Source organism: Ictalurus furcatus, chromosome 9 (genome assembly GCF_023375685.1).
Source record: "Ictalurus furcatus strain D&B chromosome 9, Billie_1.0, whole genome shotgun sequence".
In the NCBI taxonomy this organism is placed as follows: Eukaryota; Metazoa; Chordata; class Actinopteri; order Siluriformes; family Ictaluridae; genus Ictalurus; species Ictalurus furcatus.
Window position 1 is genome coordinate 17407793 of NC_071263.1, and position 17827 is coordinate 17425619.

A 17827-nucleotide genomic window follows, 5' to 3' on the forward strand; every position below is an offset into this window, starting at 1 on the left:
GCAAATGTGTGACAGTGATATTTGTAACTCCACTGTACAAAAGGTCAGATATTCCTTGAGATCCATGCCTTCCACTGAAGAACGTGTTCAGACAACACTCACATGGTTTTGATCTAACGTTAATCTAATTAATACGTGGAGAATTATAAGTAAATATATTTCAGATGATAATTTCATTGTGTTCCTATATGGAAAGACACTAATAGGAACATTATTATTAAATATTGATAGGTTGTAGATGTCTAAGAACTACTGTTTATGCAAAAGGCCACTAAAGTGTTTGTTTCTAAAAGGAAATCAGAATCAGACCTAAACAGAATCAACTGTTATAATAAACAGCCAATCTTAAACAATAAACACTTCTTTTTTTATTATTTTTATTTTTATTTTTTTTACAACAAACACTTCAAGTAAATTCATAGTCACTTAAATAACATTTCAGAAGACAATGAATAAATAAAGAACACAAATAATTCATTCACTTTTTCTTTTTATTTACAGAGACCACAGAGAAAGAAAATCTACATGTAGCCAGTCTTAGCAAAGTGAAAGTCAAATATCATTTTCAATCCATTTTACATTATTACACATTTGTTCAAGACATATTCAGTTGCCTGTTTAGTTCAAGACAGCACAGCTGCTTACAAACAATGACAGACTTGTGAAAATTTCCAGTTAATGACTACTAGTGCTATCCTATATACCAATGTGATTTGCTAGTAACAGGGACACCACTTACTTTTGTTTTGTAAAATGAGCTTTGTCATTACAATTAATATTGTTTCATGCTGTTGAAGTGTAATTAATTTAAAAGATTATGGGAGCCTCTGAAGTGTTTACCTTCTGAATATTCAGGCAGTTTATTACATTTAAACAACAGGAAAGAAATACCATTCTTTTACCTACATAGTCTGAACTGTCATGTTATACTGTAATGCAGCAAACCAATATAACACTTACATTCTGATAAGGAGAAAGCACACACACACACACACACACACACACACACACACACGTCACTTGTTAAAGCTAAGCATATCAGAATGATATAATATTAGAAATATTTGACTGGAAAACTATTAGTATTTTCTGTGAAAAATAATTTCAACTCTAAGTGGTTAGGGCCACACAGGCCATGCAAATCATCTGATGACTGTTGCAATATGGTTTAAACCATTTGCTTTATGGTTAAAGTCACAAATTTAAAGGGCAAAAATATCAAAACAGCTCTTCTCATATAGCAAAAACAGAGAAGCACTAGAAACTGGAAATATTTCAAAAACAGACAAACATTTATTAAAAAAAAAAGAAAATATCTTTCACTTCATCCATCACCCATACTTACTGGAAACTATTCAATAATTGTCATTTTTGTTACATAAACATAATATAACAGATTTACTGCTGGTTAAGTTGGTTGTTTGTTTTTTTTTGTTTGTTTTTTTTAATAGAAGCGTCATGTTGCAGGAAAGAGTTACATGGAGTCTGAGATTCCAAGAAACCTTAATGCAAAAGGCATGGTTGAGGAAGAAGTGCTGGTACCTTAAGTGCAAAAGGGCTAAAACAACACACACACACACACACACACACACACACACACACACACATATATACACACACACACACACACACACACACACATACACACACAAATCTTCTCAGCAGAGAATGTTTTGTCTCAAGCTCTTCTGCTAAGATGTGGTGCTGCTTTCTGAAGAAGCTAAAATGTAAAGAAGGTAGAGTTACTTAAGTGCCTCAACAAGAATGAAGAACACCCATAACACTGAAAATTAGTCAAACAAACCTGTTGAGTCCCTGAATCTTTTTTTTGCTTCAGCTCTTTCCTCTGAATCAAAGTACCACACAGTGATTGCATACCTACAACAGAAATTCAGTGCATACAATTTAACTTTCCTTGTAGCAAAGAAGGCATTTTCATTTATTTTTCATTTATTTACACACACACTGACACAGACACACACACAGACACACACACAGACACACACACAGACACACACACAGACACACACACAGACACACACAGACACACACAGACACACACAGACACACACAGACACACACAGACACACACAGACACACACAGACACACACACAGACACACACAGACACACACACAGACACACACAGACACACACAGACACACACAGACACACACACACACACACACACACACACACACACACACACACACACACACACACACACAGACACACAGACACACAGACACACAGACACACAGACACACACACAGCAACAGACCTGGTAGCAAATGATGGCTGTACTTCATGAGGGTTCCTACGATCTGACCAGAAAAGCAGGAGTCGATCAAACAGAGGTTCAATGTCAGCGACATATGATTTTCCTTCAGGGAAAATGCGCAGAACTCCTCCATGCTCCTGTGGGGAAAAATAATGATGGATTAACTGCATTCCTTCTGCACCCTCAGTGCTATTCATAATACGCAAGCTTTTAACTTCCAGCCTACCTTGGCATTCCAGTTTTTGTTCAGGTAATAGATGCAGGTGACACAGCGGCCATCTGCGTTAGGGTTATCCACATGTTTCACATAACCTGCCCCATTGCCTGGGTAGCATGCTACCATTGCCTGAAACAGACAAACACAAAAAATGGCAACGTGAGGCGATCCATAAGTACTCATAATATATATTTTAAAAAACAGTCCATATTTAATGAAGAAAAATAGGCAATAGTTGACATGGTGTAGGTTTCTCTAAGAAGACGTTTAACATTTATGGAAGGAGTCTCAGGTTTGAAACCGTCAGTAAGTTTTCCAACAGAAGGGTTCAACAGAGAGTTTGAAATTGACCGTTTCTGGGTAACATGAACCGCTGCTATTTTCCTTTGTTTGTTTTATCTGGTTTGGTTAGGTGTTTCGTTTCTAATGTCATGCCAGCATCAAAGGCTATGTTCATGACAGGAGCCAGGTTGATTGGTTCATTGGTTGTTCATTTATTTATGGAGTTATTCATTTATTTGTTCATTCATAATAAGCACAAATTACTAAAACATACAAATAAAGAAATAAATACATAGAAGACATTTTAATAGTAAAAATATCGAGTTACAAAGTTAAAAATATACAAATGTGTTTCAAATGTTTCAGTTGGGATAAAAATGGTAAAATTCTTGCTGGTGATACCTTATCAAATACTGCCATTTAAAAAAAAAACCCTTACTGAATAATAGCATTGTTTGCTTTATTAGCTTCAGGAGAAAAATAAGACTATAATGCTATTGCATTAATAACAACAGGAACTAACTTAACTCACCAACATCCCACAACAAATGTTGCTATAAATGGTTCAATTGTAACAGTTACTAAATATAAGAATAAAAAACACTTCGGGTGGTACTGGTCCTGGAAATGGTAACATTTTAATCACGTATTGTTGATTATTTTCCTATAACAGAATGTTTTATTCCTTACACATCAACTTTCCTCCAAATAACCATAATATACATGATCACTGTATCCTGATGAGCAATCTATTATGAGGTGTTACTATACCCAAAGCCTATTGTTCAGCCTAAAATATAGTCTTAATCATAATGGTGGATCTAGGTACTCTTGTATTCCATGTTAGCTGGCTTCCTTTGCTTATCTGGAGACTCTTCCCATCCATCAATAATAGTCTCCGTAAAAAGTTGTAAAGGTTTGGCAGCCAGAGCTCACCAAGTCCTGGATTGCGTGAGGCCGCACAGCACAATAGCAACACGCCTCATTCTCACAATGAAACGGGAAGCAAAACCCCCTCCGTATCACCTCAGCACCACATGACCTTATGCTCTTGCACATAATTTAGCACGCAATATACCCTGTGCTACCACAGTACACGCACGTATTCTCTCATTAAACAGGTCTAAAATGAAACACTCATGCTTATAATGAATACATTTACAATTATTCAATTATGTCCATTTTAGTGACCATTCAGAATCGAGGGGAGGGGGGACTGTAGGAAATAATTTTGAAAATTATACTTTTGAATAATTAGGGGATTCCTGTCCTACAAGTAATTAGACTAGTTTTTTTTTGTTTTTTTTTTAAAAAGACCTTTTAGATAGAAAGATTTCAGATTTTGAAAGATACTGCAATACATTTTCATTTACTCCTTTATGAAGTAAAACAATGCAGGGGAAATCTACACAACATACATTCCCAGTACAATAAATCTGTTAACATGTTTATCTAAAACAATTTATAGGTAAGATAATCTCATATTTTGTTTATTGACTACAGCTATTGTGTCCACTCACCGAGGTTGATCAAAGTATCATTTTTGTCATTGGAATTGCCGCCACAAGACTGCTTTTCCCCCCCAAATGAATTTATTATGTTTTCTATCACAGCCTGTGTAATATGTAAGTGACTGCACTTTCAAAAAGGTAATCAGCCCTGACAACAATAACAAATCATAACCATAAAAAAAATTCTCAGCAAATTTTTTTGTTGTCTCATAAAATTTCTCATTAAAAGTCACAAACATAAAATAAAAGCTGAGCCTGTTCCAAAACATAACCCCATTTTCCTATAATCACTGTCTTTACAGACCACACGACTCAAGTGCTGCTGTTGCTATTCACTGCCGTGCATGTTTACATTTCTGCAAACGCATATTTATCATGGTCTCCTTCCCACAAGAAGGGCACACACGTAGGTTTGCCGTCATATCCTAGTGCAAACACCTATGGAGAGATCTGGAAGGGCTTGTGTGTGTGTGTGTGGGGAGATGAAAAACAGAAAGAAAAAGAAAGAGACGGAAAGCGAGAGAGAGAGAGAGAGAGAGAGAGAGAGAGAGAGAGAGAGAGAGAGAGAGAGAGAGAGAGCAGGCCTGGCTGACTGCCAGGACTGTGAAGGTTTAATGACAGTGCTACGTGTTGAGCGTGAGTGTGCTGCTTCGTAGACACACACACACACACAGACACATACACAGCATTCAGCTCTGGCTCAAAACCCCCTCCCCCTGGGGTCAGATAGCAAGCAGATCCAGCTCGTTTCCACAGCACTCCTACAAAACTTAAGGCTACTCTTGGACAACAAGCTCTGAATCTTTATTCCGAATTCAAATCCGAGCTAGACGATTTCACTGTGGCCAGACGGAGGACAGAGGGTGTCGGAATGTGGCACAGGCTGTGAAGTTTAAAAAAAAAAAAAAAAAAAAAAAAACTCACTTACTTACTTCCCTTTTGCCTCAGACTATGTTTCCTGTGAAGGGGAAGCTGTGGGAAGAGTCACGTACTACTCATGATCAGCGCTCGCATGGCTAGCTCTGACAGCCTATCTGTGGCATTCATCACCAACCACACTGCATCACAACAAACAGCTACTGTAATTGTAGCGTGCATTCAAAATAAAGGAAGACGATGACACAGCTGGTTGAATAAAAGAATGTAGGGCATGTTCACTGTGATTGACCTTTTTACCCGTTTTTGCAGGAACCCAACATTCAGCGGCATTCTGCAGGTACGCCGAGACCGGCATCCAAAAGCACCACCAAAAATATTTCATTTACGCAGTTCAAAATTAAATTAAATATAAAATAAGATGGGCATTTCCCCACAGATGGTTTATTATTTTAGTATTAGTCAATGTCCAGTGACACCTTATGCCATATGCTTACATTCCATCCTTGACTTGTTGTGCATGCTGACTGCTAATGATGATCCTATTCATCTACCCCTACAATACTCACTTATTATTAATTAGCATCTTTTATCAGCATGACTATTTTTCTCAGAAAGGTTTTGGACGGCATGGCCATGCTACAAGCCCAATCTTGAATCGTTCCACTATTTTCTATGGTATTGTATTTCTGTGGTCAAAATAAACAAAAACCCCCGGTTCTCAGCTAGTTGCTGGCCTGGAACCAGGGTGATGCTGAGGACAAGCTGAAGTTGTGCCTTGGTCTTAATCTCTAAGGAGAAGCTCCCTTGTTGTTGGTGAGTGGTGGGGAACTAATAAGGGTACATTCATTAATTCAGACTGGACTACAACAGTGTTAATTCTCTTTCAAAAAAATTCTGATGACCTTCCACCCTTATTTTTCATCCAGCCATTTCCTTCCTGAAAAGCAACACAAATAAGCCTCAACCTGTATTACTGGTTAATAATAATTCTGTATTGTATTTTTTAAATGCTGAACAAAATGTCTATTTATTTTTTCATTGCTGATGGAGTAAAGCAAGAAACTTGCTAAATTTCAGACCTTTAGAGAGATTGGCTTTAATTTTTTCCCCCATTATATTATTTTCATAATCGATTAGTTAGCCGATTATTTTTTTCTAATCGGATGGGGCAAAGCAAAATTCAGTGCCTTTTTTTTGTTTATTTAAAATAAAATGCACAAACTGAGTGCTACAAATATAAACTTCAGACTAAAACTGTTTGTCCAAAACAGAAAAGAACCCAATACACACACACACCAGAATATATATTATTAATTTATTAATTATTATTAATTTATTAATTATTAATTCAGTGCTTTTTGTGCATCCATAAAAATAATGCATAAATACTTATATACAATATAAACTAAAATAAATGAATAAAATATAGATATATATTTTATAGTATTTATGCATTATTTTTTATGGATGCACAAAAAGCACTGAATTAAACTACAGTCCTAAATTAAAAATACTCCCTTTCACTGCACCTTGTGGTTTCTGTTACTCGCTGCCTTTAGACATATTATTTTACTTCTGTTTACTTTTGATCATAATGTTTTAATTAGACATTACAGATCTTACTTGCGCTCCCGCTGTGTATCAGCGCGTTTACACGGCGCGTGATCAGCAACGCGGCTTGCACCAGTTTCCCCTGCCCCTTACACACAGTGGAGCATTTTGGGTATAAACATAAGTGTCCTCATGCAGCACTGTTTGATCTACGTGGTGTTTAATATAAAATGCCCCCCTGCCTTAGAGGACTTTCTTCCTCAGTCACGTGACGATTTCGGCTCCGTCTGTTGGTGACTGAGGTCATGTTGGGAATAAAAGGTAATGTTTAAGGTAAGGTAATACAAATTATGAATATACACAAAAGCAAGGATACATTTAATCTTGTGCATAAGTGTGTTGAGAATAGTTGTCTAGCTTTCTATGTTTATAGGGAGAAAATATTATAGGATATATAAAACTCTTAACTCTGCGTCTGTTTCATGTTCATATAGTCACTGTACCTGTAACTTTGGTTGCCAAGTTAGTTTGGCAACAAAACTAGTTTAAACCCACACATTTCCACTGACGTCAAATCAGAATATTCACTCAGAACACCCCCTTCTCCACCTTTACCTATATACCGTCAGGTCTATAGGTGTTTGGACAGTGACAGAATTTTTGTACTTTCACCTCTGTACACCACCACAACTGATTTGAAATGAAGCAATCAAGATATAATTGAAGTGTAGACTTTCAGCTTTAATTCAAGGAGTTTAACAAAAATACTGCATTAACCATCTTGGAATAGCAGCCATTGTTTACAAAGTCCCTCCATTTTCACAGGCTCAAAAGTAATTGGACAATTAACTGATGGCATTTCTCTTTCTTTTATGACAAATTGAGGAGATAAAAGGTCTGCAATTGATTCCAAGTGTTGAATTTGCATTTGATAGCAGTTCATGGGAACTCTCAATATGTGGTCCAAAGAGGTATCAATACAAGTGAAGGAGGCAATCATTAAGCTGAAAGAACAAAACAGACCTATCAGAGAGACAGCAGAAAGTTTAAAGCCCTGTTCACAACGGGACGATTTTCGCCTGTTTAACGCCCCAGTGGCTGTCAACGGAAATGTTCACACCTAGGTGTAAAACACATGGCATAAAATTCTCTCAACATCGAGGGGTTCGTTTTTTTTTTGTTTGTTTTAACGCACTGAGTCAAAAACTGGCCGACCAATGAGATTTGTGCTTTTGTTCACATGCCCAGAGCCGCTGAAGTTACATAAAAGTACGACTTGGCAATGAAGTACAAAACTGTCTTACCGACTAAGATGAAGCCGTTAAAGAAGACGAAGAAGATGCCAGCACTCACCATTTTAGTGAGAGTGCATAAGTGACATACCCGAAATAAAATACTCACTGCTAATAAATACTTCTGCCTACACACATAAACAATGTGTCCTTTGAAAGCATCAGATTCAGAGTTACACAATAAATACTATATAAGTGTATTTATTATGTTGTGGCTGTTTTTTGATGACACTGTAATGCAAGCATATATTCTAAATGATCCATTTAATTCTTTCAGTGTTGTTTTCTACACTAAATAGCATCATTTGTTTCTTTGTCTCTTCCCTGCAAAGGATAATCCGCTGATTGATAGTCCATTGTATTTATCTTGCACCTGGCATACATATGTATAGAAGTATTCTTGGCCTCTTATTCAAGTAGTTAAGTAGTCGTTGTATTATCATATTGACCACAAAAAAGACAACTCATGTTCAACACTTCATCAATTTGTAGGAACATTAACTTTTTTCAACAATAGTTGCCTTACACCTACCCCCTCCCAAAAAATAATTACATTAAAAAAATTAAACAATCTGGGTCTTCCCATAAGTATGAGAATACTATTTCTGTGACTTTTATATAATTCAAATCATTAATTTTTTTTAAAAAAGAGTATACTGTTTAAAATGAGAACTTTAAGGATTTAGCTTTAAAGAAGTTTTTTTGCAGTGACCAAATCACCAAATACTTTACATTTCACAAAAGCACACACATGCTTTAGCCAGTTTGCAAGAAGTGTGTGAACGGCTTAAAGATGTTAATACTGGCTCTCTTCTTCTTCTCAGTGATGTAGTCATGTATCATTCATGAACGATTCGTTCATTTTGAACGAATCTTTAATATGACTCGGGAACAACAAGTTGTCTCAGAGAGTGATTTGTTCATTTTTGACCGCGCATGCACTGTAACATCGCCATAGGTTCTGTACAGGAAACAGAAACGATTAGTTCACGTCTCGAGTCTTCAGGTTCGAGTCGTTCGTTCATCATGTCACAGTCCCACTGCATTCAGCCTATGGAGTGGTCATGGGATGAATGAACGACTCGAACCAAAGACCCGAGTGGTGAAATAATCGTTCCTGTTTCTGGGGAACAGACGTGACAAACGTGATGTGACGAAAGAACGAATGAAATTGGGAGGTGAGGTGAACTGACACAACATTTGTGTAAGTACTAGATCTGTTGGGTAATTTAACATGTAACATTTTAATTATATTCTGCTGAAATGAACGAAAAGACTTGGAAAAAGATGTGTTCATTTTGTTGAACGAGATTCAAAGATCCGAGTCAGTAAAATGATCCGTACTTCCCATCACTAGTGTGATGAGCGTGTGTCAGAAACGAAAAGTTGTGCAGCTCCACCTTGTGTACCTGGGTATTTCTGCTTTTCAATAAGCGCCATCTACTGTCAAGGAGTGAATTTGTACTTTCATTCAGCTCGTTGCCCGCATTTAACGCCTGGGTGTGAACACAAAAATTGCAGCGAAAAACGTCCTGGTGTGAACAGGCCCTTACTGTGAACTGAGCCACTCTAAAACACTGATGAGCTGCACACAATACACACACTGAGTGCAACACAGTCACACGGGTTTACCATTTCAAAAATCAACGAACAAAAATAAAATCTAAATCTTCTTCAAGCTGTCAGATCGGGTGCATTTCTAAGACCTTTGAAATGTGAATTTAAGACATTTTAATGCTAATTAAGGCATCATTTTTACATTAAGGAATTTAAGCCATTTCATTCATTTCAAGACTTTTTAAGGACCTGCGGACACCCTGAAACATCTAAAAAGCCTGCCCAGTCCTGGAACAAGATTCTTTGGACAGAGGAAACAAATATTCACTTGTATTGTACCAGAATGATGGGAAGAGAAGAGGCGGGAGATTGAAAGGAAGGGCTCATGATTCAAACCCTTATTTAGAGCAACTCACATTCATCCATCTCATTTACATTTGAGCAATTATGGGTTAAGTGGAAGCTTGGGAGTGCTAGGATTTGAACTCACTACCTTCTGATCAGAAGTCCAGCATCCAATGTTTATTGATGATGTGACTACTAATAGAAGTATCAGGATGAATTCTGAAGTGTATAGAGCTATACTTTCTGCTCAGATTGATTCAAATGCTGCAAAACTGACAGGGCGGCACTCCCCAGTACAGATTTCAAATCCATTGTGGTGGTGGGCCAAAATAATTTTTTTTTTTTAAAAAAAAGTATGTATTGTGTAACTGTCCACATACTTATGAACCCAACAGTATACAATATACTAAGAGACTGGCTGATGAGTATGGTGCCACATTGATCTGCTAATAAAGGATTGAACGTGTCCTCAGTCCTCAGACACACATTTGCCATAGTTCGCATTTCTTGAACTATTTAGAGGACCGGGAAACAGGAACTGCATTAGCATACCTCAGCATTCACTCTAATTGCTTTTTCATACTCTTCACTAAACTGATAAGAACTATGCAGATCAGATGTCACGTCCCGTCTAGGTCCCCCCCCCCACCCCGGCTTTTCTGAGAATCTATGACACACTCTAGGATTTTGTCTGTGTACAAAAAAACACGTTAAAATTAAAATTTTTATTCCAGATTAGTTCTAGATTAAAATAACCATTGATTCATATATACTTTATCTGCACTATGCAAAACTGCACAACACTAGAAACTAACTGTTCAATTGCCTGTATAATCCTGTAGTATCATACAACACAAAACTGTAATACATACTATTATACATACTATTATATAACATGTATTACAGTTATGTATTGTATGATGATACTACAGGATTATAAAATCAATTGAACAGTTAGTTACTAGTATTGTATTGCATTATAGGAATTTTACATAAATTCAAAAATACAGTATGATACATTTTATTTAAAATGACAGAAAATTACAATGTTTTTTTAAAATAAAAATATTTTGTATAAAATATAATAAGCACAAAAATGGCCTACTTGACATGTACACAAATCTTGGCTCAGATCTTTCCCTGTTGCTCCCAGTAAACAAAAAAGGGAACAAAGGAATAAAACTTGTATTATTGGGTAGCTAACTATCAGTTTTTGCCACGATCAAGCTCAGCCACTGATGACAGATTTTTCAGTTAATAAAAGCTGCGAGACCTGATTAAATATTACACCACTGCCAGTGCCTCAGTACATAGTAGGAGTAATCTGATTTTGTGATAGTAGTCTAGGGCTTTCTGAGTAGCTAGCTAAAGTTTGCTGTTAAAAGTTTCTTTTGTTGTAATTTTGTCTTTTACAATGTTCTCTACCCCACACCAGGCTGAAATATGTGGTCTACAGGCTTTAAAAAAAAAACTACCTTTGGTTAACTTGTGATAATGTGGCTGTAATTGTTTTAAAATGATGATACACCAACATGCATGTGTTACATACAAAACTAAAAGCAACCATCATGTTTACCAAATCACAATATTACTTTTTAAATTGAAAAACATTTACAGTGACCCTCTGTGGTAGATTTAGTCATAGAGTTGTTTACACATCATTATGAATACTAATGTACACTATAATAGAAATTCCAGTTCTCTAGTTTTATCCATGACTTAGTGGTTTTGATAACTTTAAGTAAATAAATACATTTGTTTCTTCTTTTGACAACAGATACAAAGTAGATAAAAGCTTAATGAGTGAAAAATTAATAGAGTATTCAAAACACGGAAGTACCCGTATAGTATTTCATTTATGTAGACACATAGAATAAAACACATCTAAACATGTTTTTAACATGCCCAATTTATTGGACCAACATAAGTACTAGGAAATTTGTACTTTTCAGAGGATAAACATTTGAAGAATTTGCTTTGCATTTCTAATCTGTTCAAAGAGCACTGTGTAGTAGAACACACACTCACAAACTATTTTATTATGTATTATATAGATCTAGAAGTGAAAACTGGTGAAAACATTGAGAATATAGGATATAATATTTAAAAAAAATATATGAGAAAATGGATCTATAGTTGGTGTAAACATTATGAAAACCTAGGATTTATAGAAGGTGTAAACATTGTAGGATCCTATAAACTACCCTCAATATAAACACAAGAACCTACGAATTACACTCAATGTAAACATTACAAGAACCTAGAAACTGCAGAAGGTGTAAACACTGTAGGACCCTAGGAACTACACTAGGTGTAAACATTATGAGAACCTATAAACAACATTCTGTGTAAGCATTTTAAGAACCTAGAACTAAAGTCTGTGTAAACATTGTGAGAACCTAGAACTAAAGTCTGTGTAAACATTGTGAGAACCTAGAACTAAAGTCTGTGTAAACATTGTGAGAACCTAGAACTAAAGTCTGTGTAAACATTGTAAGAACCTAGAGCTAAAGTCTGTGTAAACATTGTAAGAACCTAGAACTAAAGTCGGTGTAAACATTGTGAGAACCTACAAATTGCATAAGGTGTAAACGTTGTAGGAACCTAGGAACTACACTCGGTTTAAACATTATGAGAACCTATAAACAACACTCAGTGTAAACATGAGAACCTAGAACTACACTCTGTGTAAACATTGTGAGAACCTAGAACTAAAGTCTGTGTAAACATTGTGAGAACCTTGAAACTGCAGAAGGTGTAAACATTGTGAGAACCTTGAAACTGCAGAAGGTGTAAACATTGTGAGAACCTTGAAACTGCAGAAGGTGTAAACATTGTGAGAACCTTGAAACTGCAGAAGGTGTAAACATTGTGAGAATCAACATTATTACTGTTGTTATTACCTAATTGCGCAAAATAAAAGGCTTGGATTGTATCGGAATTATTCGTTACTCAGATTGTGGGAGTTAAAACTTGTCATCCCTGTACTTATACAGGATTCTCACTTGTAAATCGGTTTGGATTGACGCGTCTACCAAGAGAATGGTGTAGATGTGTTCCGCTTACCTTGGAGCGCTCCCGGACCGTGTTTTTGCCCAGTCTCCCAGCGCACAGAGATATGAGTTTGTCAGTCTGTTTCAGTAAGAAGCCTATGGCTTCGGATCCTCTCTCACTGCCGCTACGCCACGCTATTTTATCTCCCCTTATATGACTTCTACAAACTCCTGAGCCTCGACCAGCGAGCTGTCCGTCACTCAAGACGCCAGAACCATGAATTTGCTTCACTTGGCCCAAGACCAAACGACCAATTGCTTCACCGAGGAAATGGTCGAGGTAGAAGTAGCCGCGCTCCAGCAGAGCCGGGACGACGCGCTCCAGAGCCAGCTGCTCCAAATGCGAGTCCATTAGATGCTGCAGAAACGGCATTGTGCTCAGAGCTTGAGTCTGCTGCTGAAGCCTCCTGTTTCAGTCTGCGAGAGTTTCGGCCATTCAGTTCAGCAACAGGACTGAGACGGGCTTCAGCTTCCTCACTGAACTTTAGTATCTTTCTCACACACACACCCACCTGGTAATGTGGAACGTGCGGATCGTGGAGTAGCTCTCAGGGGGCGTGGCTTAACCAATCCCGCCCATTCCGTATGTTTGGCCTTTGTTTGGACCGCTGCCCCGCAGCACGTGTCCACCCTAAACTGATTATTTTATTATGCTTCCGGAACACGTGGCTGTATATTGCGACGTGACACGCATATGCGATCTATAGTAGTCTATACTGTATATACTGTCTCAGCGAAAAAAAGGCAAATGTAATCTTAATGTTTTTTTTTCATTAGTCGCATACAAAACTGTTTTCGTTTACAAACAGACAACTATATTCTTGGTAGTTTTTTTTTCAGACTAGGTCAGCATCTGGAATTCAGAGTTAAAGACGTGACTAACAAACATTTGTTAATGCATGCAAGCGCACGTAGCCGCCATTAAGGACTGGGTCGCGCGCATGTAGGCAGCAGCGCTGATTCCGTGGAACAGCTCCACACTGCCTTCAAGTGCGCATCTTGTAGAAACAGGAACACACATAACTGTCACTAATAAACTAGGTGTTTCGAGTGTGAAATGGTGTCCATGGTGTAGGTTATATCATTCTAATGTGCTCAATTTGTATAGATGCAATGCAGTGTGTGTGTAGAAAAATTATGTAGCAGAAAGATATTTCAAAGCCCTGGAAATAAATGCCATCCTACAGAATTCATATATCTTAGATATCAGAGCTCTTGGATATATTCTTATGGTTTAAAATGTTCAATTTTCAGGCCTATACGTTAAATCTTTTTCTGTGTGCATTATTTCCAGGAAAGCGCAAACTTTCTTTGACCGTAGAAAACAGCACTCACCTTGTGTCTCCCTCTAATTTTGTAGCTCCCAAGTTTGCCGTCAGCGAACGTGATCAGTTTATCTATTCTTGCCAGCAGAGCACCTATGTTGTGGCAGCCCGTTTCAATGCCTTCGACCCAGGCGATTTTATCCCCGCGAATAGCTTTAGTTTGGCCCAGTGTTTGGCACGCGAGCTGTCCGTCCTGCATGCTCCCATCCATATGCACGCGCCTGACCTCCTGCAGAATTCGGTCTCCAAGCTTGTCTCCCAGAAAGTTGTCTACGATACACAAACCGTACGAGTTCATACAAGGTGCGATGTATTGTAATACAAGTCTATGAGCGTTGGGTCGTTTGCGCTCTTTTGATTTCGGCCTGTTGCTGTGCGGTTTTCGGAGCTCGCGCGGCAGAGCGCTGTTTCCAGCGCACACCGACGCTGCGCTCCCCGCGCCGTGGCGGCTTGTGCTCGAGGATCTGTGCTCGACCCTTTCCATTCCAGGATCTTTCTCCAGCCCATCGGTATAATTTCGGCTCGAGCTTGGCTCTTCTTCGGGGATATGTTCCGCTCGGTGTTCTGCCATTTGCCGGTAAAGTAAATCCCCCGTGCGCTCGTTATCATCCTCGGTTGATGGGCGCGCCTTCTGCGCTACGTGAGCAGCACCATATTTATCGCGTACGCAGAACTCGCCTCTCCCTTTGCCAATTACTTTTATAAGCAGTTTCTAAATCTAGCTGGCTCAAAGCATAAAATGCATATATGGTAACTCACTGTATGCAGTTAATTTCTGTAGAAAGCACAGTTTAATTATTAAAGATATTGGTGTGTGTGAGACGTGCACTTGACCTTTAGCTGCGCTTTTTTTTTAAACGTGTACATAAACGTGACCAAGCGTCAGTCCGTTAAAATAGGCCTAGGCTTGTAGCTTACATATATTTAAAAAGACATTTGATGGTCCTTTTGCGACGACTGTTCTTTGTTCTACTCCTTGCACCATTTCTTTTTGCAGTGTTTGGAACGGTCTATATATTTAGGACTACTTTAATACTGATGAATATGAACACTTTATAGAATGAAGTACACTTGTGTCAAACCTTTTATCATTAATTCTATTTTGAATGAATACTTTCATTGTTTTAAGCTTTTCAAAATTAACCCCCCCCCCAACACACACACACACACACACACACGATAAGAGGAATATCACTTTGCACAACTTCTAAGGCAAGTGTCTTTTACAGTTTATAAACTCGTATCCATAAAAATGGTAGTTACTCCAGTTTTCACTTCCTTGTAAAAGTGAAGTACTATGAAACTTGTGAAAGATTTGTCTCATATAATGATAACAATTACACTCATAAATCTGCCTTTAATTGTTATATAGTGGTAGAATGAATCTGGGTAAGTTCCTGGAGAGGCACCGTAAATATCTGCTGATAGCATATTACAAAATGTACCTACCAAAATAAAAAAATTTTGGCAGGAAAAAACAGGACCATTAGATTGTGTATGATAATCACAACCTCAGAGTACCCCCTGTCCTGCACGTTTCAGTGTTTTCCTTCTCCCAACACACCTGATGCTACTAATCAGCTAGCTAAAAGGCCTTCCTGAGTTGAAGTGGATGTGTTAGAGCAGGGAAACCACTAAAATGTGCAGAACAGACAGCATTCCAGGACTAGCATTGGGAGCCTATGGGTTATTGTAATGAATATTGCCAAACATCACAGTACGTTCTGAAATTATTGGAACAGCACGAACAATTATTTAGTTTTACACTGACGATATTTCGGTTTGAGATCAAAAGATTGATAGAATATGAGACGATGGGGGTGAAAGTATCACAATCCACCAGATCCACCAATCCAAAGTGCAGAAATGTAGAGGCGATACCACAACATGCAAACTACTCTTTAGCAGTAAGAATCACAAAGCCAGATTGGAATTCACAAAAAAATACAAAGATTAACCTCTAAAAAAAGTGATGGAAAGGACAAAGTGTGGAGAAAGAAAGGATCTGCTCATTATCCAAAACATAGAAGCTCATTGATCAAGCATGGTGGAGGTAGTGTCATGGCTTGGGATTGCATGGCAGCTTCTGGAAAGGCTCATCTTTATTGATGATGTAACTCATGATGGTAGCAGCAGAATGAATTCAGAAGTCTACAGAAACATTCTGTATGTCAATTTACAGAGAAATTCATCCAATCTAATTGGGAGGAACTTCATCATGCAGCAAGACAATGAACCAAAAAGCACTGCCAATAAACTGCAATACAAGCCTATAAAAGCATGACAAAAAATGTAACAGTTTGGTGATGTCACTGGGTCACTGGTTTGATGTAGTTATTGCAAGCAAGGGATATACAACCAAATATTAAGTGTGATTTACTTTAAGACTATCTGTTCCAATACCTTTGCTCACATAAAAATTGGGTGACCTGACACCACCGACGTAAAGATCAGGAATGAAAGCTGAAATTCGGCTACATTATCTCATTATCTTTTGATCTCAAACATAAATGTCTTCAGTGTGTAGCAAAAAGAAAAGAATTGGCCTTACTGTTCCATTACTTTCAGGTGGGACTGTATATTGGCAAATGTCAGTTCTAATGCCATATTACTATATTAGCAAAAGTTTCATGGTAAGTACCTTTTGAGGATCCAATGACTAAACTCATGACTGCACTGGTAGGCATGAGTAGCTGATATAGATAATCTTTATACAGTGCTAAAAGCCTCAGGCAGATTTTTGAACCCAGTGAAGTTGCAAAGTTGGCAGGGCCGTTCTATTTGCACTCTATCTGAGGTCCAGCCCTTGAGCATGTACGTGAGAACATCCTCATGCTGCAGTTTAAACAGTAACCAGCTGCTATTTTCTTTCTGACTCCATGCCAGTAGGATAAATCTGAGAACTAGATTGAATGTCATTGGTTGGTCTGTAACAGCCGTCCCACAGAAGGTCTTGCAGGTGGTAAGTCTGTGCACGTACTGCCTTTTATGTATTCAGGCACATTACATTTCTGAAGCACATTAACTGTAGATATCAAACGACTTCAAGAGTGGGGGCAGACTGGTGGTCTCTATAGAAACTGAATACTTCAGCTTCCTTAGTTTTTTAAATTAACACAAGGATCCAAATTCATATTGAACTTTGGCTGAAACATGGGATCTACAGCTTTTACATATATTTTCCTATTTATTTGCACATTATTATTACTATTATTATTATTATTATTATTATTATTATTATTGACCTCAGAAGGCTCTGTACAATTAGCAGATCATGTCAAAAGGTCACATATTATGTAACTTTCCTTATACTGAACTTATTCCCCCTCATGCAATTATTTAGTGTAGTTTAAAAACAAAGCCAGACCAGTGACGCATAGCATTTTATCAAATCATTAAGATTAAATAAAGTATGTTTATTCAAACATACTGTAGACTAAACTAGTTTCCGGACTGATAACCACATCAAAACCAAATTCCAAATGTCAGATCACTGATCTTTAAGAGATTATGGAGGTTCAACATTTCCAAAGAG

At 37.7% G+C, this 17827-nt stretch overlaps 1 protein-coding gene across 1 annotated transcript; it reads right to left on the minus strand.

Moving 5' to 3' along the window:
- Positions 1 to 473: 473 nt before the first annotated feature.
- Positions 474 to 13626, minus strand: egln3 (egl-9 family hypoxia-inducible factor 3). Its single transcript, XM_053633298.1, has 5 exons — positions 12981 to 13626; positions 2507 to 2626; positions 2281 to 2417; positions 1805 to 1878; positions 474 to 1720 (listed from the first exon to the last, which is right to left on the minus strand). Exons 1-5 carry the CDS (start codon positions 13338 to 13340, stop codon positions 1692 to 1694), a joined length of 720 nt encoding a protein of 239 aa, XP_053489273.1. The 5' UTR covers positions 13341 to 13626; the 3' UTR covers positions 474 to 1691.
- Between the last annotated feature and the right edge of the window lie 4201 nt (positions 13627 to 17827).

Coding starts and splice junctions, on each gene's coding strand:
- egln3 (XM_053633298.1), bottom strand. CDS start 13,340: ATGCCGTTTCTGCAGCATCTAATGGACTCGCATTTGGAGCAGCTGGCT. Junction 2,418..2,506: donor ACAAAAACTGGAATGCCAAG/GTAGGCTGGAAG, acceptor TTTTCCCCACAG/GAGCATGGAGGAGTTCTGCG. Junction 1,721..1,804: donor AAGATTCAGGGACTCAACAG/GTTTGTTTGACT, acceptor TTTACATTTTAG/CTTCTTCAGAAAGCAGCACC.